This window comes from Osmia bicornis, chromosome 14 (genome assembly GCF_907164935.1).
Source record: "Osmia bicornis bicornis chromosome 14, iOsmBic2.1, whole genome shotgun sequence".
In the NCBI taxonomy this organism is placed as follows: Eukaryota; Metazoa; Arthropoda; class Insecta; order Hymenoptera; family Megachilidae; genus Osmia; species Osmia bicornis.
Window position 1 is genome coordinate 2,110,867 of NC_060229.1, and position 26,888 is coordinate 2,137,754.

At 43.1% G+C, this 26,888-nt stretch overlaps 1 protein-coding gene and 1 long non-coding RNA gene across 5 annotated transcripts in view; one reads left to right on the forward strand and one right to left on the reverse strand.

Moving 5' to 3' along the window:
• LOC114872567 overlaps positions 1–26,888 on the reverse strand; it is a 302,088-nt gene that overhangs the window by 89,587 nt on the left and 185,613 nt on the right. For 3 of the 4 annotated variants that reach the window (XR_006830108.1, XR_006830107.1, XR_006830106.1), the window contains exon 7: positions 13,675–13,849. This is a non-coding gene — a long non-coding RNA (uncharacterized LOC114872567). The remainder of the gene's footprint in view (positions 1–13,674; positions 13,850–26,888) is intronic. The other variant, XR_006830109.1, reaches the window with a different exon arrangement.
• Positions 20,324–23,229, forward strand: LOC114872561 (protein hairy). Its single transcript, XM_029179867.2, has 3 exons — positions 20,324–20,885; positions 21,292–21,387; positions 21,543–23,229. Exons 1-3 carry the CDS (start codon positions 20,733–20,735, stop codon positions 22,356–22,358), a joined length of 1,065 nt encoding a protein of 354 aa, XP_029035700.1. The 5' UTR covers positions 20,324–20,732; the 3' UTR covers positions 22,359–23,229.

Below are 26,888 nucleotides of genomic sequence, written 5' to 3' on the forward strand. Positions count from 1 at the left end.
TATCCGTCACCTTTTCTCCGCCACGAAGAACGACACCATCATCTTGTCCGTTTCGTTTTGGACAGCATTTTTCTTTTTTTATTTTCTCTTACCAACAAGAGTTATTCCTTCTTCCTTGATTCCGTATGCATCGAATTCATACGGCGCGTGAAGTTAACGTACCTTTGACAAATGCCTCTTCGTTTCGTCCTCGAAAACATCCTCGAATTCATACGCTCGTTACCGTCCTGTTGTCGGTATCCATCATCGTGTCCGCGTAATCGAAATTGCTATTTTAACTATCGCCAGTTTCCTGGATGACCGGTGATTATTAATCGTTCGTTTGATAAGATTCACAGACCGATTTATAATTTATCTATCCTTCAGTTTGGAAGGATGAATGTTGCGTGCTCGACGTAAGAGCTTTGCCAAAATGATGCCATTAATTTTCCCTAATGAAATACCAAATATTGAACCGTCGTAAACAGTGTCGAATCCTCTGGGTGGCAGACGAATCGAAACTCGAAACTCCGAAGGTATCGGTCCAATATAGAGGTGGCTAGATCAAACTTTAAATGAGATGCAGTCGAGTGCACTCAAAGTCAAAGAGGAAGTATTGATTGAACATCCTGGCTGAAGGGACTTTCGTCCACTTTCGGTCATCGATATTCGAATGAATTCTATTGCCGAAAATAAATTGAATTTGAAGGAAACTAAATAATTCATCGAAGATGATGTAGCTATAAAGAAATTCTTGTTCAACCTTGCATTTCTATCAAATGAAAAAATCAAAAAAAAAAATCATTAAATTAAATCGAATCCCATTCCGGATCCACCGTGTATCAATATTTAAACGAACTTTTTTGAATGCTCCAAAATGAAAGCTAATTAATGACCAATTTAATGGCCGATTCAAAGAGCAGACTGAGCAGACTTGAACAGCTCCCAAAACGCGGACGTTTCGCTAATTAGCCGCGAGCAAAAGATTAATACCCACTTTTGTCGTCCCTTTTTTTGAAATTCGTGCTGCAACGGAGCTAGGAACTGAAGGCGAACGGGAGAGGAAAAAAGGATACATAATTAAACGGTCTGTGCGTGTCTCCACGGGCGAGGGCAACGTCTAGCTTAGCAATTAAAAGCGAACGACTGGTGTTTATTTTCAGCCTGGTCTAATTAGAAGGGCGCCCGGGAATGAACGGAACGACTCATTGCCGTATACCGGAACAGGACTGACTCACATGCCGGCATTCCGATTTACGAGCTCTCCTTTCGCGGGCTTTCTTTATTCGTCTCTTGGAATGACGTCACTCGCTGGCGTCATCCTCGTCATCGTGGATGGCTTTAGTTCCCACGCTCGATGACCTTACTAACCCTACGAGTCGAATGAAACCCTACGGGTCCATGCCTCGTGAAGACGAGAGACGTCGCCTCCGAGCGGTTTGTTCATTCGTTGAAGAGCAGTCTTTTATCCGGGCAGACTGTTTGATCAAAACGTCTCGGACGGTTTCCTGGAAGAACCGCGGTTTTTTCCTTTCTTCTTCGGAAACGCGGCCTTAATGAGTACTAGAAATACCAACCGAGTGTGCAATTTCCTTCCTTATTCAACCTCGAGATAAACACCCAATCTTGTTCCTCCAAACACTCCGGTTCTCCGTAAACCGATAACGAGAAACAACCTCGATTAAAACGGAATAATACCATCCGGCGAGATTTTAAGGAATCGTAGGTACACGGAAATCTGAAGGGGGCGTATTGTCGAAGAATTCCAGGCATCGCAATTACAGGAACACGCGAACCACCCTTAGAGAAAGGCGTCCGTATCGCGACGCCGACGGCTGTGGTTATAAATATCAATTATACACTTGGTAATTCCCTGTATTAGCATAATTCGCGGGCGGTAGGGAGGGAATTTATGCCGACCACCCAGTAGCAGCCGGCAGACGCCGATCGTGGCTCGTTCAATCTTGAGGAACTTGAAGAAGAATCATCAAAGGATGGAAATCTTGAAAGGAAGATGGTAGCCGTTGTGGCGATCGTTAAAAACGTTTAAACGCGAAGATTACACGATTTAACGATGCAAATTACAGTGTCACCACGTGGACCGAGGACGTATGACCCGTCACCAGGGCCCGCCCTTGGTAATCTGCATAATCGTTTCGTGAGGGACGGTTGATTGTAGGTGGTGGACACGCCGAAAGGAAACAGGTGGCAAACAGATCGATTTCTCACCAGGCTGGCTACCGTTGCCAGAACGATCATTACACGATCCAAGATAGCCTCTATGGGGGCCCCATGATGTAATCGGGGCTGCGTAGACTGGCCACAGGCGACCAATAGCTTTCCATCAGCGAAAGCAGACACACGAGCTGGAGAGAGTTGGCAAAAGTCTACCTACTCGAGTACGCTGTAATTTTCGACGTTTACATACCGTTGCCGTGAAATTTCATTATCGACGGACGTTTTAACATTACACGCCGTTTTCTCGATCCCATCGCTGCTAGTCTCCCTCGTTTTTATACCACAGCTGGGTCAACGTCGGCGTCGAAATCAATTTGCGAGAATTATTTTCTTCTTTTCTTACGACTCGCGATTAATTCTTCGCAACGATTTACCGAGTTGCCGAAAATTGATCCTCGGTTTTTGCTCCGGGCGGTAATGAACCGCGCTATCGGTAAATCTTCGAAACAAACTGTTATTTCAGACGGGCAGCTGTCGGATGGAAATTTTGGAAATATCCTTCGAGCTTATCCGAGGGAAAGTGTAAAAATAATTTCATATTTTCTGAACGTATAACCGGAGAGATAGAGTTTTATAGAAACTGTGTTTTTTCTTGAAATCTCTTCGAGATAAAAAATTAACGCCAACCTTTCCAACGACTTCTCCAGTGCACGCTGCAACGTATCTAAATTCCAGCTTCCTTCCAGGCAATTAGCATCTACGCCCGGCGGCTGAGACCACCCCTTGCGCCAATATTTACACGGCGGAATAATCAACCCCCGGCCGAAATCTCTTCTGCCGGTTTTTTCCCGACGAGACGCGACCTTTTCCCTCGGATTACCATATTATTTCTATTAGACAGCTCGCTACCCACAATTAACGCGGACGTATCACGAAATTAACGAACCAAAACCACGGTGGCAAGAAGAGGAGAGGGGTGAACGAGTCGAGAGGGATCGAAAGGATTCTTTTTTCTGAAAGAACCTCTCCCTTGAGTCTGCAAGGGGAACCTGTTCCCTTCGAATCAGGGTGAGAATCAAAGGAACTGTACGGAAAAAACGGGACGAGTAATCCTCCTGTGTTATCCTGAGGGCTGGACAAAATGTCGCTGAGATTTCTTACGAAGAATTCTTTTTTGCCGCTGCTGGAAGGCTTTCGCTAATTAATGCGATACGAGCAGGTCCATGGATAATTGGAATTATGTGAAGAAGCCTCTGTGTAAGGGATAGGACACGTCGTCGAGTAACTGATGTAAACCCTACATCATGCTCGATGGTGTAAATGAATTCACGGCCCTTTTTTTAGGGAATACCTTCGACCGTTGCGTGGATCAAGAGGCCTTAATGAAAAAAATTGGACACGAGCTGTGTACACGAAGATCGCTGCTGTTCGGTGATTAATTAACGCTTTCTGGTTGACACCCCATTTGTCACTTGGTACTTCTTCTTTATTTTTGTATTCAAATACGAATGGAAGAAAACAAGATTAACAAGAAAAGTGTAGAAACCTAAATAAAATAATCTCGTTCGCAAAATTTTATTTGCAGTGATACTTTAGTTTCTAATTGCATTATAATGCACTGGTAATTAGTGGTTGAATATGATGTTTCATTTCATAGAGGCACTTTCAGACGTGAGATACGAGTTCCCAAGGAACATTTAGGAAGTTTGACGTTAAGGGTGGTATGAGTTGGAAAGTGAAAAGCAGGAGTTTCTTAGCAGTTTCTCAATATTAATTAACCCAATTGAGCGAAGTTCGAAGGAAACTTTGCTCTTCGATTTCTCTAGAAATGTGTTCTTTAGAATATACTACTTGAGATATTTTCTAAAATTATAATGGAGTACTCGGCTAGGGTTACTAAGAAATTTAAGCTGTAATTGTAGTAGACAGCTTGTTAATGAAAATGAACGCTAATTAATGAAGATGAATGAAGATGTTCGAGTAACTGAAAGGAAGCGAACGTTATCCTTTAGTGTTCACGATGAAATTGCATTGGGACGTAGACAAATTAAAATTAAAAAAAGAAGAACCACCTTTCAACATCGCATACTGCGTTCTCACAAAGAGAATATCTTTTTCTTCAGCTAAGTGGAAGAAGGAGGCAAATATACTGCAAGGATCAATTTGGCTTACCACTGTGGTTTCACCGTACCTCTAATCGTGATCCATGGAGTTCCCTCTTTTATTTTCTTCACCGTCAGTCGCGTCCACGCCGGCCGTTAGCATAATCGATCAATTTCCATTCGGGGGCCGAGCACGGCTATCGGACACACCTGTAACACCGATCCGGCAACGAGTGTAACTCTCACGCGGATCGTACCGAGCGGCGTTTTCACGCCGAGATAAATTCTCCGGTTCCGGCACACGGTAAAGCGGCGCAATAAAATTTACATAACCGTGCCGTCGATTAGATACGTCCCGACCTATGTATGGACGCCACCACCTCGCCCTGCGCCATCAACCTCTTCCGCGGGGTGAAACGACAGGGTCTCCCAACTGGATGGATCTCCATGGGAGATATATTTTTCTGCTACTCTTCGAATCGATTTGGGAGATTCGAGAAATATGATTCAAAAGGAAATGAAAATATTTCTGAGAAACAAGGAGGTGGAATTGTTGGATGGGGTTGAAATACATTCTACAGAATTTTACCCTTAATTAAATGGTAAATTATTTTTAGAATCGATTTGGAAGATTCAAAAAATGCAATTCTTATTTCAGAGAAACAAGAGGGTGGAATTGTTAGATGGGATTAACATAGATTGACAATTGGATTTTGATGAATAGTATAAATTTTCAAAAATACTTGGAATTTTGTAGAAATTTCTGTATAATTGGATTTCATCTAGAGATTCACTTGACGCGAAGAAACTGATTTTCAGAAGATGAGGCATCGAGAAAGTTGGGAAGCACTGTCTTAGAAAATGACGTGTCGTTCGTGGAAACGACCCAGCCGTTTTTGGTTTGCACGAAGCGTGTGAAACGTGTGTAATGTTGCCGGGTGTCGTGCGATATTACGCTTTGACGATCGTTCTGGAGAACCCGAAGGACTCGTGCAGCTCTCGTATTTACGAGAAAGAAACGTTTCCGCGATATGCTTCTGGTAAATCGCAGAATCGTGTAAAGAATGAGCGAGCAGAAAGTTCTTCTCGATGGTTATCCCGCCATCGATATTACACAGATGATCACGTTCCAAACACGTGCAACGCTATTCGTAGATATTGTATTATTAATATTTTGCACGAACTCCGAATCGGGAAGCTGACATTTGAAACTTTAGAATCGTTCTGTATTTAAATAATTATCAAGAAAAGGGACCGATTATTTCTAGCTATAAAAATAAATGAAACTGAGACTTTCTTCCATTTTACTCGTCCAGTTTCATACAATTTATTATTAAATATGACATTTCCCAATTTCGAGAAATCACAAAATACAAACTAATATCCTTACGCAGTTCTCCATTGTCTCCCGTTCGACGCAAAGTATAATCACCCCTTGAAATTCACCCCAAGCGTACGTCCAATATCTTCGACGTTTTCACGCAACAGCATAGAAAAGTGTCCCCTTTCCCAAAGCTCCCTTTCAGATAAATTCAAATCCTGCTCGCTAGTTTCTCCCACGAATGAAAAAAAGCGGCTCGGCGTTGGTTCCCCCGGTCGGCCGGAGAAGAAATCCTTGCCGTAGCTAGACGGTCTTTCATAGCCAGTCTGAATAAAATTATTATGATAAGACCTCGATTAATTTCAGCCGGTGGAACTCCGGTAGTCGCGCGTAAGCCAGAGACCGTTGAATAGGCTTTCAAGTCGACCAAGGGGATACCGCGGTTCTCTTCTCATCCTCCTTCTTCTAAAAAGGAACGCGAGATCCTTGAATCGTGAAGCCGACCTCGAGACGGAGGCAGAATCGACGGTCATTAATATTGTCGGATTAAACGGCCGTGCGCATTAATCCGGCAAACGAAGACGAAATCCTATTTCACGTCTCGACGGTGAGCGTCGAGTCGCGTCGCGTCGTCGCGGGAACACAGGGTGTACAAGGGATGAGAGGAGGATACCCTCTTCTTGTTTCGGAATGTCAGTTTCATTAGGGCGTCTGGTCGATCGAGAAAACGATCAAAACGAGATACGGCTGACCGAACGTAGAGGATGAATGGCAGGCAACGCGGTATCAAAAGGGTTTAATTATTTCGGAACAATCGTTAATCATTTTTTCTTTTATCCTCTCGACGCGCCCAGAGATCTGATCTACCGTTTGCCTGTCTTCGAGATCGTATCGATGCCTAATGATTTTATGTATCATGGAAATTCGTAATATTTATGAAATTATCGGAAAATGATTTTCTACAGAGAACACGTGTCTAATGGACGAAGGAAATTATTGAACGCGTCCCAGCAAGGGCTGAAACAAGCCGTCACCTCGCGTCGGGGACTTTCGTTTTCTACCTGGCCATGACGCTCATTGTCGGTCGTCATTCGAGTAGTAAAATTAATTCTGTAAACAGTTTATTGTTCGGTGTCGCTTTATAGCAGGACGTGCGAATTACTTTTACTGCAGGGTACCCAAGACCGTGTCGACGGACAAGTTAGGGCCGTGTGTCGCGTGATCGACCGCGTTTCTTATTCCGTTACTTCCTTCGAGAAATTTCATGCTTTTGCTTTCTTATTAGCCAAGGAAACACTTTAATAACAAAATTATTTTCATTACTTAAAATGCAATCGAATCAGTATGATCAATCATTCCACGTCAAATTTATATAGAGGAAAATATTTACGAATTCCTTCTACAGGTTTCTTTTTTGTGATCGATAAAAATTCCAACCGATCAAGGTTTCAATCTTTATTATCTCCGAACACGCTTTCAATCGTAGACTCTTTCAAACGCAACAGCAGCAAGCTTCTATTCATCCGTTTCGAAGATATTTCTCAATTTAACCCGCACAGGAGGAAGCTATCCAATTAATCATCGAACCATATTTTTATTAAGTCACGCGTGGGAGCAGGTAATGACGTTGTTGCGTAGCTCGGTTCGCGTTCCCATGAAGAGATCGTGATTACGTATGGATATCTAACGTTAAGGGATACCATGGTACACCATAGAAAGGAGCCCACACTTTCTAACTCGAATCTTACACCCGTATTTCGATATACAAAGAAAGCTGCCATAAATAAAATTACCGCTACTACTTCGAAAGATAACAATAACTCGTCGATATTTATAACAATGTCTAGCCTGGATTTCTTAACGCGAACAGAACAATCGGGTAATTAGCGACGGTATAAAGGTGACAGGGGTGAGCTTCGAAATGCTACGAATTGGTGACGAGTAATATGTTAGAAATTACAATAGAGAAAGAGAGGGAAGCTTTGCATTGTGCATTAGAAATGAAATACAACGTACAGTGAATCGTGTACAAATACTTTTGCAATTGTATCTCTGCCTCGAACACCTGAGTCCCTCCTAATGCCCCTCCTCGAAGTGAAATGCACATTTGATCATATTTTATAGTTGAAATGTACATTAGATTATATTTTATAGCTCCATGCACAATAGGTGTACGAGAATCCTGCTATTCCTCTAGGAATATGATATCACTCTTGGAATGCTGAACTATTAATTAACTCTAAAATTCTGTCATTTTTTTAAATACAGGAAAATTTTGACGTAGACGTCGAAAATAATTTGAAGGCTTTTAAACACGACGATCTTTTTAATGACGAACAAGGTTGTTAAATCAAAATTTGATTATCTAGCCAAGTATCTTTTTCAAGCTAAATGTCTGTCAAAATGAAATTGTGGAGACTTTTACAACTGTTAGCATCTTTACGATATTCTATAGGAATTTTAGAACATCCTGAAATGACGCAGTTCATCAATATTCAAGTAATCTTTGTTCCTTTCAAAAATATACCACATTCATCTTTTTTCATCCCATTTCATCGCGTTTTTATTAATCAAAATTCGGCGATTCAGTCGTGACGTTTAATGAAGATTACGAAATCCTACTCCGGTTCTCCTGCCCACTAACAAACCCAACAAGTTTTTCTGTCTGTTCAATGACTCGAGTCTTCCAAAATATTTCTGTTTCGGTAATTTTTATCCTCATGCAACGCCGGTCGATTCCTTTCCCATAGCAAGACATTGACGTGATACAGGATGTAATAATCCAAGGTTGCATACCAATCAAAATAATTTATCAAAACAGCTTTTTATTAAAAAATCGTTCACAAAATTCCCCACACTAATATTTACAACGCCAAAGGGAATTTTTAAAATATTTTTCTATATTTTTCTTTTAATTATTGTGCCGGTTATCGGTGACCCACGTGGCATTCTACGAACTCCACTATTCCCTAGTGTTTAATTCCCCATACTTTTGAGCAGATTCTTTCCCCATAGAGTCCCATCAACGTCACAGACAAGAGGATCGATCGGTGTTTAATTAACGTGATCGAGTCAAGGCTAGGAAATTCTTGTTTCTCTTATTAACCGCGTTCAGGTTTACCAATGTAACGCTGATCACGCGGGACAGGCATCGCAAGCGGTTATCCGATTGCGAAAAAATCCCGGGCATGGTTCTCACAGGGGATCCCTGGGTCGTCGTTGTTGCGTGTGCGCGTGCCAAAAAAAAGAGGGCAACCCGATCTGAAGCAAATGAAGTGCAAATTGAGCAGACCGCGCCGCGAGAGGGCAAAAATCCGCTCGACCAGCTTGCTCCACGTGAGCAAACTCGTTCGGACGTGAGGGGCAACGTGATACTCCTGCGGCGTGGAACAGTGTCGTGCCCAAGTTCCTCTTCTTCTTCTTCTTCTTCTTCTTCTTCTTCTTCGACATCCACCGAAAATCGAACACATCGGTCCCGTACGGACTCGCGTGACTCCGGGCGACGATTTTAGGAGAGAAAAGCATGGGAACCAGAACCACTCGCTTTCGAGAGCGCGGATCAAGCTGACGGATTCAGGAATAATTTGGCGTGGAAAGACTGCAAGTTTGTTTAAATTCAGTTTGGAGCAGGGGTTGGAAAATCGAGGATTAATATAATTCTTTGGAGAAGATGAAGATGAAGTAATCTCTAAGGGAGGAAGATCGGCTATTTTCCAAAGAAAACTTTCTTCATAATGTTCTCTGCGGGAAGTTCAAGGTATTTGTATTTAAACGCAAAAGAATACGGGAAATTGAATTAAAAAGAGAAGCGTACGAAATAAGAGATAAATCACCAGGAAACGATTTGACATAAAATGAAAAGTAGATGTTGGGGGTAACGAGGAAATGATGACAAATCTGCGGCGCAACATATCGGGGAAATCTTTTCGTCATTTGAATGATATGAAAGTTTCGTTCTATGAAAGTTTCGTTCAAAAATTTTAAAACTTCCCGTGAAATTTGCAACAAATCGAATTAGAGAGATTCGAAACATTCCATACAAATTACAGATTGGAAAAAGGAGGAAAATACAGAAATTCGAAAAATAAATCGTGCAGCCAGTTACGTTTCGGCTACGCAAATTGGGTGGCGTTTGTATTTATTCGCCGCCTATAAACGTACTGTATTTACATCGAAATTACGGTAGAATTTTACGAAAGAGAGAAAAAAAAACAGTGTCGCATGCGTGCTCATTAAAAAGTACAATACGCATAAAAAAAATTCTCGTTCACGGCGCGAATCCTCGCTGCAAATGATCGTGAAAGTGCGCGCTCGTTGAAATTCCAGACCGCGTTTTTCGTTCGAACGAGGCTGTAAAAATAAAACCGAGCCGAACAAAATTTACAATCAATGCGCCGGAAGTGGTATCTCGATCGGCGTTGCGACAATGTTTTCGTGGAGTAATGTGCATTCGACAAATAAAACAAAAATCCCGCGAGACAATTTAACGACGATTTAATTCGACTTGGACAAATTTCTCTCGAACGAAAACGCGATACGCGACAGTATTACTCTCTCGACCTCGTTTTTTTCGGTATTCCTTTCTGGAACGCTTTCACGGATATCAAAATCATTCGGAAAAAATGAATGAAATCGATACCAGGCGATGAAAGAAACGAATTCGATCATTCACGACTTAACAGACATCGAATTCAATGAAAAGGTTTCCTTTTTTTTGCAGATTGCACAGCTCTTTGAATTTTTCACTGCGAACTTTTTATTCAGAGAAAGTTTAAAACGAGTGCCATGAAGGGTAGTACCGGGTTATTGAACACAAATGGTTGATTTCCAAACATAAAACGTCTGACACGATTTCGCGACATAAAACGCGCTGCGAAACAACGTTCGGATCGTATCAATTTAAAGCTGGGTAGTTTCATGAAAATGACTGAATAAATGTTTCATTAATGCTGTCGATTGCAGCAATCAAAGTGTTAAATGTAGAGCATTTAATGATAATGTCACTATTATTACAATGATTACTTAATAATTAATGATTTCCTCCCAATAAATGTATCAAGTATGCAAATTGAACGTACGAAATTGACTTCGCCTAATTAACATAATGTATCGTGACAATTTAATCAACCCAAGAGGTTTCCAAATTTCTTAGAATTTTATTTTCCACCGAACGAACAAGGTCTTGATACGTGCATCCAATAATTAATGATTTCTTTCAAATAAATGGGTCCAATATGCAAATTAAATACACGAAAACTGACCTCGATTAATCAACGTAATGTATCACGATTATTATGTCCCTTTTAATCGATTCGAAGGGTTTCCAAAGAGCCTGGAATTTATTTGCCATCGAAAGGATAATGTCACAGGACACGCGACGGCGCGTGCCGATGTCCTGTAGCTTTTTAAACGGTGGACAGAGGGTAACCCCTTGAAAAATACAACACGTCACAAAAAAAAGGTGTATTCGAGCGGGTTAAGTAGAAAGGATCGCTGATCACCAATAAAAGGGTTCAGAGACGCCGGCAATTGCGTTTCTACAATCCTTTTTAACCCAGCCACCGCGAGTTAAGCTGCCTGATTGTCGATGAAAGGGTGAACAGATATTTGCAACCCTTTTACAACCCCAAGACACCGGCGAGTTTCCAGAATTTTCTATGTTCCACCGAGTGAAAGTCGAAAAAAAAAGAAGAGCCTCGCGACCAGCTTCGCCTCAGAATCGTTTTACGATAGCGAAGATGGTAAAACGGGGGAAAAAAAGTGCTGTTAAAAAAGTACCCTTAAGGCTTTGGTCCCGTGAGAAGGGTTTACAATATCTCGTCCTCGCGATTTTTAAGCTTTACGAGAAGGATTTTCCCTTTGAACACACCTACACCCCTTTTACAATCCTTACGAGCTTGACCCTTCCCGGCAGGCTTAAGACTTTTTATGGGTTTATTACCATCGCCGGTACGACGTGGCGTACCTTCCAACCCCTTGAACGATGGTAGGGGATGCTACGTTCACGAAGAAATATGGTAGTTGGAAAGAAACTTGTGGTTTCCGAAGATATTGCTATACTGCCGAACTCACCCCTACAGGCTACCCTTCGACGACGCTTCACGTTTTTTCGTCCACGAGCCAAACGAGCGGCTTTATGGTGGCCAAATCTTCCCTGTTTACCTGTTCTCTAATGTCGAGATGGTGTTGAAATATTTTTTACGACCAGCAAGCCATGTCGTTTCCTCGAATTTTCTCGTTTATGCTTTTTAATCAGACTCTTTTGTCACTTGCATCTTTTACGATGCACGTGCAGCGTGATTCTATGGAAAATTCTTATTTTTCTTTGATGGTTTTGCTTATAATTTATTTTTTGAAAATTAAAGGAGTTCATTAATTAAATTTTCTGTTTTCTACAAGAGCAACACGTGTCTAAGTATGCAAGGAGCTGTTAAAACACATCATTTCACCGAATGGTGTACCAAGGTTCCCCATGAAATGAACTCCAGATATTTAACCATGGCCGAGAGAGACCGTAAAGGGTATGGACAGGCACACCCTTCCCCCATCCATCAACTTTACGACCGCTATTTGCAAATTTTCCCTTTCGCAAAGGCTTCAGCAACTGCCAAGGACGGCCGTCTGCGTTTTACGATTTAACCCTAATTAAAGAGGTAAGCGGCCGACCGTGGCCTCCGTTAGTTTCTATAAGTACAATATTTGGCAAACATCGATGCCTATCGTGGACACGTCGATTCACAATGAAAGCATTTCCGACCACCGATTCTCGGTTTCTAAACATTTCCACGAACTTATCCACAATATTCTATACTTTTCCCTATAATAATGAAACTAATTAAAATTGTGTGTTTAATTAACGATTGAAGAACAAACCTTCTGATTTCTAATTACATGGAATTATACAGTACATCGAGGTTCTTATTTTTATTTTAATAACCAGGTAATAGAAAACCAAAATTGTGAATTTAAATAAAAATAACTTATTTTTTCGACAGCCGTTTCAGGGGAAGTCCGTGCTTATTTTTCCTTGTTTACACAACGAAGCAGAGAACTGATGGAACGTGGAAGGAATGGTAAATACCTCCTTCGCACGTACGATTTTAAACTTCTTCGAAACTTTCATAACAACACTCGATTTAATGTCAAGTTCCTTGTGTTTGTATAATGTTTCTCGTTTGCATGATCGAAACGATGCTCGATTATGAAACAAATTTCTGACTGCAGATCACGTCTGCCTTCTACAATTGGGAATGATTCTCTTAATGAGCTGACGCAAGCGGCGCGTAATAAACGAAATAATTGCCTCGATTATTGCACGTAATAATTTCACCCAAAGGAAAATGCCACGCGCCTTCTAACCCTTTCCTTTCACTCGGTTGACCGTTAGGAAGGTGCAACCCTTCCGTGGATATCCGATTTTAGGTAATGATCACCGGGGTTAGGATAAACCCTTTCACCATAAAGATTACATAGATTTGGATTTCTTGGATTTCAGTATTTATCCCCTCTTTCTTCCTTTTTCAGGAATTTATACAAAGTAATTAATTCTTTAAAATAAAACATCCATAAAGTAAAATATTTTCGTTGAATTACTGCATCAATAAATATCGCGATTAAAATCGAACAAAAATTTATATGTGAATATTTTATCGAATTGAAAGAATTAATGTTGAATATGTTTTCGTAAAATATTCCACAGAAATAGCACCAATTTTCTGGTAACAGCAGGTAGAGTTTCAGCTACAAAATTCTAAAATTCGCCAGACAAACGGTCAGCAACCCTTTCGTGCGCTTAATGACGGTCTATCGGGCGGGTCGATTTTTTCATCGAACACCAGGAAAAACTTTTTTCCACCAACCATCGTTTCCAATCCGAAAAAAATGAAACATTTTTTTGTTTCCGAAACGAACATGGTTTTTTTTACAGTTCGATGCGCGTTTATTGAGCCGTTGATTTTTTACGTGGCACGTTTTGTTAGCAAAAAATAAAAGTTGAAAAAAGGGAGAATTTTTTCGGGCACGGTTGCAGAAGTAGTTTTTCCAGGTTTGTTTGTACAGACGACACAGAGAAATACGAGCACCCTCGTTACTTACCCACCGTAAACACGATCATACCGTGACTTGCCGGTTCAAAACGTTTGTCCGCTCCTGAAAAATGGTGTCCGGCAATTTTTTCGTTCTGACCTTACCCGACCAGTTTGAAAAATGACGGTGGAAGCGTTGCTTTTAATCTCCTCCTTGAACCGACGTGTCTCCTCGTTCCAGCAACCTGAAAAAAAAATGACATATGTTTAGTTGTGTTCCACAAAGAATTTCAAGGTACAAAACGAAATAAATGAACCACAGATTTTCAACTAAAGAAATCTGAAAACCTGTTGGAACTGTAGAAAATCAAATTTCCGGACAATCGAGCTCCAACAACGATAGAAAAAAAAAAGAAAAGGATTAACCATCGTTTAAATTGAATCAGAGTTCCCAATTTCATTGAGCCGACGTGTTCGTTCCCAATTTCACCGGATCGACGACAGGCGTCCTTATCAACGCACGCTATCCGAGCTGAGTTTCTCTACGAAACGTCAGTATCGATTGCTCGTTGAAACGTGACGTTCTGGTTCCGCTGTGGGTTCGTCCGAAAAATCGAGCAGCGAAAATTGCACATGCCATTCCGATCCTATCGTCGTATATTCGAACTGTTCGATTGGCAGCCCCGGGCGGCTCATAAAATTGGCACGAATCGTGCAGCACTTGATTCGTCCGTGTGCGCTCGTGGTTGTTCTGCGTGATTGACAGCCCAACAATTTCGCCCTATTATACGTTAGGCAAATAAAGGGACCTAGTTCCCCTGATATACCATATGTAAAATAGCCTTCGTGTTAAATATAATAAAATTTTTAGATTTATTTGAAGCGTACTGTATGCGTTTGAAAATCATCCCCTTTGTTCAAAAGGTATTTCTAATGAAAAATTTAGAAATTTAAGTTTCGTTTGTTCTAATTAAAATTACAAACAGCTTCGCTAAAATCTCGGTATAATTTAACGCAATTACAAGTGGCTCGTTTCGAAAGCCGCCTCGCGTTTTCGTCGTTCTTAGATTCAATAAAGGAAATTGGCCACGGCTCGTGCACTGAATTGCTCCGCGTAATGATCGACATAAAAATAGTGCCTGTTGAAATGTTGCTCACGAAAGCAAGCTGCAATTCCATGGAAACAAGGTTTTGTTCGGCGCTTAGCAACGCGTTTAGGATGCATTTCGGTTTGCCGGACGTCCTCCTTTGCAGCAGCGAAAATTTGATAATGATCCAAAAAGATGAGAAACGTAAGTCGATGGACGAAGAAAGGGTACGGTTTGCCTTTCAATCCTGCGGCGAACAATTTACCGAAACGAGAATTCTATTACATTCGCGTGCTTCGAAATTGATTGGACAATGTCAATTTTACTTTTGATGGACATGAAAGGTTTGTGAATGGAATATAGCTTGGAGGAAGGAACCGATTGTTAACGTCATCAATACTTTTTGTATTGGTTTATACAAAAATTTAAGTGATGGTAAGTATTATTAATTAAATAATATTCTGTAATTTAATGGATTGATATTTAACTGGCAGAGTTGATTTTCTGTTAATTAATTCAGCTGGACAGGATGATTTTAAACTGTATACCAAGGTAGAGTAATTAATCCTGAAATGGCCATTTATGAAATTGAAGCAAATATTTGTCAGAAAGTTGTAAACTACGAGGAATTACGTTTACTCAGAAATGCCCTTCCAGTTGTTTAATTTAACTTCTGAATTATTGCTTGTTTCGTACAGTTTTATTGGAACAGTTCAGTATATTTATTTTATGATGCTTATAATACAGTTTATTCTTTCAAACGCAAAACAAGGGGATTTATATATCGTTGAAAAATAAACACCCCAACGCGATGGCACAACGCGAATGAAAATGTCTACCACCAACAAAGGGGAACAATTTTATCAAAATGAAGGAAGAAAAATTGCAAAAGCTCGTTTATATTGGAACACTCTGCGCTTTATTTTCACACCCTACCTGTAACTACGATAAATTACCATGAAACAACGACCGACCCTGCGGTGCAGGAACGTTTTATCGAAAACGAGAATCGAGGTTGTTCCATTTTCAGCATCCTCCACTTCGATGCACGATTACTACCCTACACCAAAATACGTGGGATGTGTACAGAGGGTGAGATATTACAGCTCACCGTCTGAAATTCAACGATTCTTAAATTAAATAAAAAAAATATACGACCCAATGAAAAAAATTTTTTATTGTTTAATTCTGTGTTTCTTTTCAAGGAAACATAAACACTGATGAATCCCTAGGAACATCCATAAAATACCCAACAATTTTCCAGAATAATATAACACACCCCTGTGTACATCCCCCATTGTCCACCACTTTTGTTTCATCTACAAAGTATAATAAAGCCAAGGGGGTAAAAGTGAACAGACACCCAAAGCTGATACTTTGACGCGAGAGTAGCGGATATTAATGTCAGTTTTGCTGCGAGCAAAACGGATGCCGCATCGCGAACGCTTTTATCCGACCACCAGCCGCGACGAGCGTAATCCACCGGCACCCCATAAAGTTAATGAGTCATACCGGGTTCATGGGGCTTGAAGACGGTCGCTACTCCAGGTATACGTCTAAGTCGGTCTAATAAGTTTCATGGAACAACGTTGTGAAAAGAATTTCGCGTTTCGGCTTCTAATTATTATCGTTAAGTCCTGGGGTATTTCGAAAGGAAGAATAATTGCGAACACGTCGAGACAATTTTCTTGGAAAAAAGGGAATTAAAGCGGCTCTGTCGCGTATCGCGAGGCGATTCTTTTTATCGAGACACTGTATTAAACACGCGACGTGCTGTTCGGTGGTTAGAGATAAGTCAAATTTGGTCACGATTCGAACTAGTACGTGGTGCATGTGACTGGTTGAAGATTAGGTTGACAGATAAGAACGATCGGTGGCACTTTCGCCGAAAAATTTACTCGATACGCTCGAACAATGCTCGCGCAGAAACACGCGGCTCTTGATTGCTGTCAATCCTTTAATACCGGGTGTTAGAGATAATATTTTGACGAAAAAGTACAGGGTTTTTTCAAAAGAGATTGCATAGCCCGGATACTGCAGATTCTCCATAAGTGGAAATAATAATTTATAGCGTATAAAGCTTGCTCTTCATTTTGGAACATCCTGTATAAAAATCAATATACGAGAATCGGTCGAGCAGTTAATTTATTGTAACTTTTGCAATCAGTGGGAAAATTTCAACCTTTCGTCAATAGGTACTAGCAATGATCGTCAATAGCATGTTTTACATTTTCATGTAAATGCGAATGGAAATGTTGAAAATTACTATGACGAACGCTGATTGTGTGTCGAGCGATCGGAGCAATTTCAATGTGGCTCGTAGAACATGGCAAAATTTATAGGTAGATTAACACCCACCGTGCGTAATATCAAAGTATTACGATCCTTATCTGTAAAACGCTTAGACGTGTCTCTGACTCATAGAGACTCGAGGGAATATTGAACGTTCAATTGGTAAACATATACAAGAATCGTGACACGTTATATTTACATTAATTACGTCATATTTAAATGTCTAAAAGAATTGCCATTCAGAAATTGCGATCTTTTCAAAAATCAATAAAAATATTTCGTTCATGGTTGAAATGTTGAATGAATTATTAAAGTATAAGGAAAAGTTTTGCAAAATATTTAAAAATAGTAATCAATACGTAGAAAAAAAGAAATAATTTAAATAAATTTGTTTAAACATTTTGATGGTTCTGTAGAGATTGAATGTGCCGGAGATTCAGTGAAAAAACCTACGGTGGTCTCCGACAGATGGAAGCACACTATCGGTGCATCTCTTCTACTGATTCCGCTATACCTAACATCATTTTCTATACTCCTTTATTATCCTAATCAATTATGCAGTCGCATTGTTATCATATCATGTATGTAAATGATAACTTAATTAAATAAATAAAATGAAACAAGAGAATGCTGTCATTAATTTCTAACATTTATAAGCTGCATCTAATTGTTTCGCGAACAATTAGATGTCGCGAGTAGAAACGTTTATCATTGATCAGACATCGCCCAATTATAGGCGTATCCTACAATTTTTCCAGCAAAATGTATTTTAGATGATTTGAGGTGATAAGAGAAAATCTACAAGAGTCGTTTAAAAGACGATAGAGGAAAAAGGATGGCCTGTAGGCACAACAATTATTAGATTTCTTCTAATTAATATATCTCTACTGCAATACTTATCAAATTCCTATTTTAAAAAATACTACAAACTCCCAAAATAAATCCCAAATTATTGTAAAATATCGTGGGTCTAACATCATCATCGAAAGAAACATCTCGAAAGTGCCGCTCCCTGTTCCACCCACTGAATGCACCTCGAAATGCATTCTACGGTTCCGCGAAGTATCCGATGCACTTGAGGCATGACTCAATTCCCGCGTACTGTCTAGTGCACTCCAATTACATCTTTGATACGTCTACGAGGTAGTGGGTGCGCGGCAAATGCATCCTCGATGCATCGAGAGCCAAATGCAGTGACGGGCGCGGCGGCGATTTTCCACGACCGCCTGATGCACTCTCGAGAGTGTATTCGGGCTTAGGGAGGCTACAGGTATTCGCCTCCCCGTCACGCCACACACTTTTTCTCCCCCACGCATTCCATCGGATCGAGTGGCCCCGGAGGGCCACGACCCACGCGCCGCGACGCCGCCGCGCCGCTTTGGCGCTCAAAGTCGAATGACGATCGCGCCCCCACCACCCACGCAAGCGTCGCACGCGGCACGCTCGTCCTCGGCTCGATCCCGTGGTGGGGGGTACGGTTCAGCCAATCGGCGCCTGTTCGTCGTACGCCGCGTCGAATCTCGGTCACGTGATTGGCGGCCGCCGATTCTTCGTCTCTCTCGCAGCTACAGTGGAACAGCATCGTTCTTTGAGGTTATGTCGCCTCTCTCCCGGCCAATGTTGCACTCTCTTGCTTCACCCTTTGCGACATTGTCTCCCTTCGTCCTTTGCCGATCCAACTCCCACCCTTTCCACTCCCTACCTCTTCGTTCCGTCTCTCTCGTTCGCTAGCTAAGATCCTCGTCGCGTCTACCGAGCTTCTACGAACTTCTGGGCTTTCTCCCTTCATCCTCCTGTTTCCTACCCTTTGTAGGGCGGCGGAGTTCAGCCGCTGAAATACTTGGCTGGCTTCGCTCGGCGCCGGAACCATCGACGCGGCACCGCTGATTATCTTTCCACGAGCCTTTGACACGTCTGTGCTCTCAGCTAGAGATACTCCCTAGATACCGAGGGAATTGCCGTACGAGCTGATTAAAGTAACACCACGACGTGAATCGTTGCCGAACAGACGGGTATTTTCGCAGTGACGGCTCTTTGCATCGAGGGAGTGCTGGAAATTTGCGATAGAAGGTTCTTCAGGGAGGAAAAACCCTGCTTCGATAACATCAGCTCTTCAAATAAAGTAGATAAATTCTTGAAAGTAATCCTTTAATTCCAGATTGCTTGGGTTTGTTGATTATTTACGAACCACGAGTGGAAGGAATTTCATGCTTGCGACTTATATTTTATACTTGCCCGGATAGACGAATGGAAATTCAGTATGGCATAATCAGAATTCCGGTTGCCTTAAATCAACGAGCATGTGAGACCGCGAGACCACGATAAGCACACCGGTTCTATCCAATCGGGTATCAATTACGGAGCGGTTGCACGGTATCCGTGGAATACGTATCCGCGTTTCGTGCCGGGCATACGTGCACGTATGCGCGAGATAAATGCCGCGGCGTGCGTTTAATCGGTCGCACAAGTAGAAAGAGTAATTTCGAAAGAGGCAGGGAGGGAGTAGGAGGCACGTGCCAGTGGTGCGCGCGTGCGTGCGTCAGTCCGCGCTCTCGACACACGGTGGCACTCGGCTATTTTCGAAGAACGTGATATAAGCCCCGATGACGTTCGTGGTCGGCCACGTATGTGTGTCCCCGTCTAGAAATTACCATCACCACTTCGATCGCTACGCAAACTGGCCAGCCGGTTCTAATGACCTTTCGACGCGCGATACGCGTCACGAGACTAATCGCCTCCCGGGGAAAACACTGCAACCCATTGTTTCTTATCGCCTCTGTCCACCGATGAATGCGCGATTTTCAACTCGATTCCACTTCTATTCTGACCCATTTTCTATTTTAGTTTCGCGCCCTCTTTCATTCGTTCGCCATTGACTGGCGTCGATTAACCATTGCTAAGTTTCGCGTCTGAATTATCAGACATTTGTATCACTGAAAATTCCAAGAAACTGATTATCCATTGGATTCCCGCAAAATTCTTGAAGGTCCTCTATGAAACATCGAACATTCCTAAATGTTTAATCAGATAGGTGTAAAAAATTTTTCCGACCACGTAAGACATTTCCACGTAACGCAATTCATTTTTCTACAAACCGCCCCCGATGATACTTGACGAAAAATTCGATCGATCCGGAGGAGTCGTGTAGAAGAGCGTAGTGGGGGGTTCGCGCGAGGCAAGCCGCCACGATCGACGGTTCGGTGGTGTGGAAGGGGGTACAAACTCGAGGTGGGGGCTCTTAAAGGCAACCGGGTGCCGTCCGACCGTCGGAATTCGGTGGTGGAGGGAAGTCCAGGTTAAACCGTCACGCGCTATCCCCTCCACAGGGCTCGTCGGTTTTTCCCCCCACCCTTAAGGTGGCAGCGCCTCCACCGGGCATTCCATCGGGTGGCACGCTTCGACGAGACGACAGAAGACGTTCGTCGTTCGTTCAGTCAGTCGTGCTCTGACGTCCGTCCCAAGTGGTCGTCAGAGTTCAGTGAGTTCAGCTAAAGCGATCGAGCCAGAGACTAGCAAGAGACACGGTTCTTTTACTAAGTTCTCGGCCGAATATATCAACACAGAGACACTATTTCGTCGTCCTCGTTCTGTCAGTAACACTTGGATTACGCGCTGGCCACATCTGGCCAGACCATCAGTGAGAACGCACCAGCCAACTTGGATTACCAGTGCAGTGCCACGCAACAAATTGTGCGTACGATTTGTCGGTCATCTCTTCGTTCTGTGATACCTGAAGAGTTGACACACGATGGTGACCGGAGTGGGTGCCACGATGCCAACCGGCGGTGTCACGGTCGGTGCAACACCACCGGCGCAACACGTGCCCCAAGAGGCTGGCCAACCCACCGCGCAAACCACCACCACGACTACAACCACCAGGAGATCAGGAGAGAATCGACGGGTTAGTGTCTTTGACAAAGTCCTAGCTCATTATCGGGGGGGTCGATTCGTTGTCACGAGACATCTAGTCTCGTGAGGTCTGATGATGATCACATCTTAGAGGTCTAAGGTTTAAGTTTCGTGATCCAGAATTAAAATTCAAAGACAAGTTCCACAGTACGATTGTACAAGTTAGTACATCTGAACATGTCTTTGGAATTGAGTTGAAATTTTAGGGAGGAATATATTGTAGTATGTCCAATAAGGATTGGATAGAATTAGCTTTTTCTATACCGACACAAAGGCAACAGAAAATTGTATTCACCTAGGACTGTTGTCCCAGGTTCATAATGATCCTATAGAAATAGAACAGGGAACCGAAGTAGCCCGACAGTGTGTTTGACCTGGCGATTCCTTTTCTGTTACAGAGCAATAAACCGATCATGGAAAAGCGGCGACGAGCCCGCATTAACAACTGTCTAAACGACCTGAAGACCTTGATACTGGATGCCATGAAAAAAGACGTAAGTATTATATCTTTGAATTCTTCACACGTCCCGCTTGCAATGATTTCCCACGTTTCGATCGTAAACCTGTCTGTTCTTCTCATAATTTTTCACTCGGAATTCGAGCCAACTCGAACCCTTACATAATCGAGGAATTCTCTTTCTGATTACAGCCGGCAAGGCATTCGAAACTGGAGAAGGCGGACATCCTGGAGATGACTGTGAAACACCTGGAAACTCTCCAGCGTCAACAAGTTGCCCTGGCCGCCGCGACAGATCCGAATGTGTTGAACAAATTCCGAGCTGGATTCACGGAATGCGCCGGTGAGGTTGGCAGGTTTCCCGGTCTGGACGCCTCGGTAAAGAGACGTTTGATGGCCCACTTGGCCTCATGCCTTGGACCGGTCGAAGCCAGCAACAACAACGCTCAGGCTACGAATCAACAGCCTGTCCAACCGGCGCCACCAACCACGCAGCTCCAAGTGCACATTCTACCTCAAGTGGACGCGACACCAAGGATCCAGGTGCAGCAATCGAACGGTATCTTCTTCACGAACGCCAACGGCACGGGCCTTCAGTTGGTCCCGACCAGGTTGCCGAACGGAGACATCGCCTTAGTCCTCCCAGCCGGAGCTAAAGCGACCCCAGTCACGTCTCCAGCGACCTCACCAGCACCGACATCGCCTCTGCCAACTCTGATCCCGATTCCTCAGAGAACGGCCAGTACGGCGTCAGCATCCTCCTCGTCTTCCTCGGCCAGCTCGACCTCCACGTCAGCGGCGAGTCCTATCGCCTTCGAGGCACCCCCAGCGGCGTACAATACCGGCAACAGCCACAGGGATGTCGCGACATCCCCGGCTAACGGTTACACCAGCGACCCAGAGTTCGACCCCCGCGTCTACAGCCCACCTCTCCAGAAACCTCTCGCTCTGGTGATGAGGAAAAGCGTGGTACCGGAGATCGAGGACAAACCATGGAGGCCATGGTAAAGAACTACCGACCCGGTCTGATCCTGAAGTCTTGCTGAATATCGAGAAGCAGCTGGTCGCGAGTGATAAAGACAATCTCGAGTGATACATAGAACGACTACGAAGGACACACGTGGTTCGGTTAGTCGTTCGTCGAGCCGCGATTTATACCGCGGAACACGGATCATTGTTCCTTACACGTATCGCATTAGGAGTCAGGGGTGCGGTTGGGATTGGAAGGTGTCCTGCGAGCTAGGACATCTCGAGCCAGGATCGTGAGTTCGATAATTCCCGAGTGTGTGCAGTCGGCCAGTAGCCTATGAGGCAGTGCCTTATACAGTGCCTTGTAAATAATATTCTATGATCGTTAAATCGAGTTCGTCGTAACAGCCGGAAGAATGTAAGGATCCTTCGCGTCGTGTACCATTTTCTTTGCGCCTTTCGTTTTCTCGCGCCTCCCGGCCCTTCTTTCTGTTTTTCGTATTTTTTTTTTTTTTCTTTCATTTCGCTCCCTTCTTTCGTTTGTACATATTGTTAGACGGATATTGTATTTTAAGTGCCTTACGCAACAAGAATCACCGAGGTCTTCCATTCTGTTTCTTGTACGTAAAACGCCAAGCGAGTGTTGTGTACCGTGTTGTAAGTACGAGAAACCCTTGTAACTAACGCGAAAAATGCCTAGTTTGTAGTTTTAGTTTAGCCAAGACGCGAAAGAGAGAGAGAGATTGTGTGTGTGTTTGAGAATCGCGTGCGTTATGATCGTCTTAATTTATATTTATATGAGTGCAGAGAAATGAAATTTATAATTCCTCTCTATTGTGAGAATAGAAAAGATCGACGCTTATCACTGCAAGAGCATCAAATAAATATTGATCTCTTTGTGAAAACCTAACACTGTCTTATTCGTTCAATTATTTTTTCAAAAATGATCCTACCAAAAGTATCCTTCCAAATCTATTATAAATTCATTCTACCAAACTGTTCTAATAATATTGAAGTACAGTTTATCTGGAAAGCCTCAAAGTTGCAGTTCATTCGTAGATATAATTTTCATTCGACCATACGAGTTAAGAAAATAATAGCAATATGCAAATCAGGTGATTCAGAACCGTCTGATTGCTACATCCACGCTGTTGCAGCTCAGAATCGGGACTGAGCGAAGGTACAAAGCCTTCTCCACCGAGGTGCTGCCACCTAAAGGAGGATATCGAAGGTTCCCCCAAGTAGAACCGGTCCGCCGGACCCCTTTTCAGGCCCAGGGGTCCGGCGAGGCCCGAAATCCATCCCCACTCCCAGCTAGGCCGAAAGCAAGAGTGTCCAAGATCCTGCTGCCCTCTACTGTCAACTCGTCGAACACCTTAAGGCCCTTAAATCCCCCGATTTCTCGCCCTTTCCCTTCTCGTCAGTTAACAGAGGGCGCCTCACGACCGATCACACGGTTTACGTAATAAATTGGCGATCGAAGAAACGAGGCTGGATTAGAAATTATCAGACAGCATTAAAATCTAATCTCAACAATGGCTCCCCTGTCGCTCGCGATAACCGATTATCACCTTCGACTTTCTCTCGCAATCGACTATGAGTAATTTTCCAGCGAACGATCGGAGCTGTTCAGCTCGCTTCCGGCACCGGAAAATTCTTGAAGACGGACCGGCTAAAAATATGTGTCACCGGCCGGTGAAAGCACAACACTTCCAAGAAGCTAAATTTATTGCCACCTCTGCGACCGTTCTTCAGGGTCTGTCGCACCGGACATTCAAAAATTTGCCAAACATCCGCGTAGGATTTATTTTCTGGACGCTCGGCTTCGAGGAAACCATAGAGACTGCAATTTTGTAACGATCCTCGCTTTTGCAGTGCAATTTTGCGACGTAAACGGTGGCGAACGCGTTCAACGGCAGCACCTTATCGTCTCTGATCGTGAACCCAGATCACGGGTCAAAGTAAATATCGCCATCGAGCAAGTAGTTCACCTTTTCTTTGCAAAGAAATCGCACGATTTCCATTTTTCCGTACCGGATTGCGATACAACGACCTCCTCCATTGCCATCTGACCCCGTAACCACGGGTTTCCACAGCCGGCTATGAAAATTCAGATTTTATGCCGTCTCGTGAATTGCATAAGCGGCGCGCACAGGAGCTAGAACTCCTAGTTATCTGCGCGGCGTCGAGTCGGTTATCTTTCGTTACGTAAAATCTTCAGACAAACAGGTCTCACGAGATATACCACGAGGTCTGATCGGATTCTCCTCCCCTAACCTCTCACGTACCATTTTCATAACGGCACGAGTTCTACAACCATCCGATTGGTACAACAACGAGCATGATAGTATTCCCTAGGGAAAAAATGGCAATACAGGGAAAGAAGACTCTTCAATTCCTGGGTAAATAATGCATGGTAGTCGTTTCCCTATATCGCCATTTTTTCCCTAGGAAAGGCTACCATTCTCGGTACTGTACGTGTCGAAACGCAAAAGCGTAATTACGCCTCGGTTGCCGGTCTGGCCAGCCAGTCGGTTCAGGGAAACGTTCTTTATTTATTAGCCTCGACCCGGGCTGACTTTAATGGTCATTAGGATGATAATCGAGCCGCATAATTTAGTAGGTAATTTAATTAAATCGCGTGGCTGTTCGTGTCGCTGGCCATTATCCGTGTGGCGCAAAGAAAATCAAATAAAAGAAATCTGTCCTCCGTTTGGCTGAAAGCAAACCAAATCCTTTCTCCTCTTTTGTACGCGCTGAGATCTTTTGTTCTGCTCGAGGAGGCAGCCTTTTCCACGAGGTTGCTTCTAAAATTGACAATGCCGTCGGTTCGCGTCGCAACGAAAAACACGTCGACTGCGCAAAAGGCAGGCAACGTGTTCGCTGATTCGTAAACACGCGCGAGTTTATACTGCTGGTTACGGTTGATAATTATTCAAATGCGACAATTAATACGCAAATTCCAAGATTTCGACTAGTTTCTGCTTAAACAGCTGAACGAGGATCGCTTGTGCAAATTTAAAATGTGTTAAACTGTTGGGAACAGACGGAACGATGAATTCGCAAGGTTTGATGAACAAGATAAAGCTGAAATATTTAATTGCATCATCTGTGTCTCATTAATTTAATTAAATATCTAGATAATGTAATTTATTGGAATATTCCAACGACGTCAATACGAATGGTCATTTCATCTTCTGTTGAAGGACCATTGGGCACAAATGAATCCCGCCCTTATTGACTTGAACAACTACACACTTCCCAAGTTTCATGGAAATGGATGAATAAGCAACATAGGAAAAGTCCGCCAGGAATTTACAGTAATTATTCCGTCGGAATGACAATTGTTCCCAGTCCATTCACGTGGAGAACGGTGAAAATCCAGTCGGACCATTGGGAACTCTAGGTATTCCCCTTTTCTCGTCCAATCAGCTGATTCCTAGAACCGTGCTCGCGTCTACTAGTTTGCCGCATCGAGTTGGCTCGTTGTACGGTCGCGGTCGCGTGGTTTCAAGGACAAGGCAAGGTTGACACGCGCCGCCACTCGCAAACAGCAAGTGGGGGGTCCCGGACTCGATCTCATTCCCTCCCTCTTCCTTTTCTTCTCTCTTGTTCACAGCATCTCTCTATGCTTCGCTGCGTATCCCCCACGCTCGCGAGCCGCGTGCGCTCCTCACTGTACCCGAGCCCCGAGCCCCGAGCCCCGAGCTCGCCGCGCCTCGTCAATCTCTTGTTGATAAGTGCTATCCGGTGACACGGTACCAGAGCACGCGATCGTTATCTCGAGTCCGTGGAAAAATGCTGCGAAGCCTTCGGCTTCCTACGAGTCGGTTCCGTTGCCTGGAACCAGAGGAACGTGGCGAGACCCAGGCTCTTACGACTTGGAAAGGAGACTCAACAAGAGAAGTAGAAGACGATGTTTGGAGTTTCAGGGCGCCACTGTTTATCAGGAGATAAGGCTTCGTTGGTGGTGATAGAAAGAGTAACATGGGAGGGGAAATAGTTGACCCTATCTACTTAGGATTTTCTTTTTAATGGCTCTGCTCAGTGGATTCAATTGATATTCTAATTTTATATGATAAAATTCGGTGAACTTGTATTATAGATAAGGCGGATAGTATGTTGGAAAATTCAACATTTTAAGAAATTTCTTTCCTGGCACGGTTAGTTTCGAAATCAGAGGAAGAGCCTATTTTCTATAAATTCACCTGAAATTTTATATACTAATGGAAAAAAAAGGTTGAATGATAATAACACAAATGAGGGAAGAAAAATCTACTTCACTTTAGAGCCGGAGTCTGCCTACTGATGCGCGGTCTGACCACTGGCCCTATTCTACTTACGCGGCGCACGCGAATAAAGCGTTGTACAAATCAGTGGAAACTACTGACCTAATCTACTTACAAGAAACGATCCCGAACCCGGAAATTCAAAAAATGATGAACCTTTGTGAATATGTAGAGGATGCTCTTCTGGTTAAAACGCAATTTTCGTTTACTGCCCTTTTTCAGTCTAAGGGGGTGAAAATCGCCCTTAAAATTTCGGCCGTTTTAAGTTTCTTTTCATTTT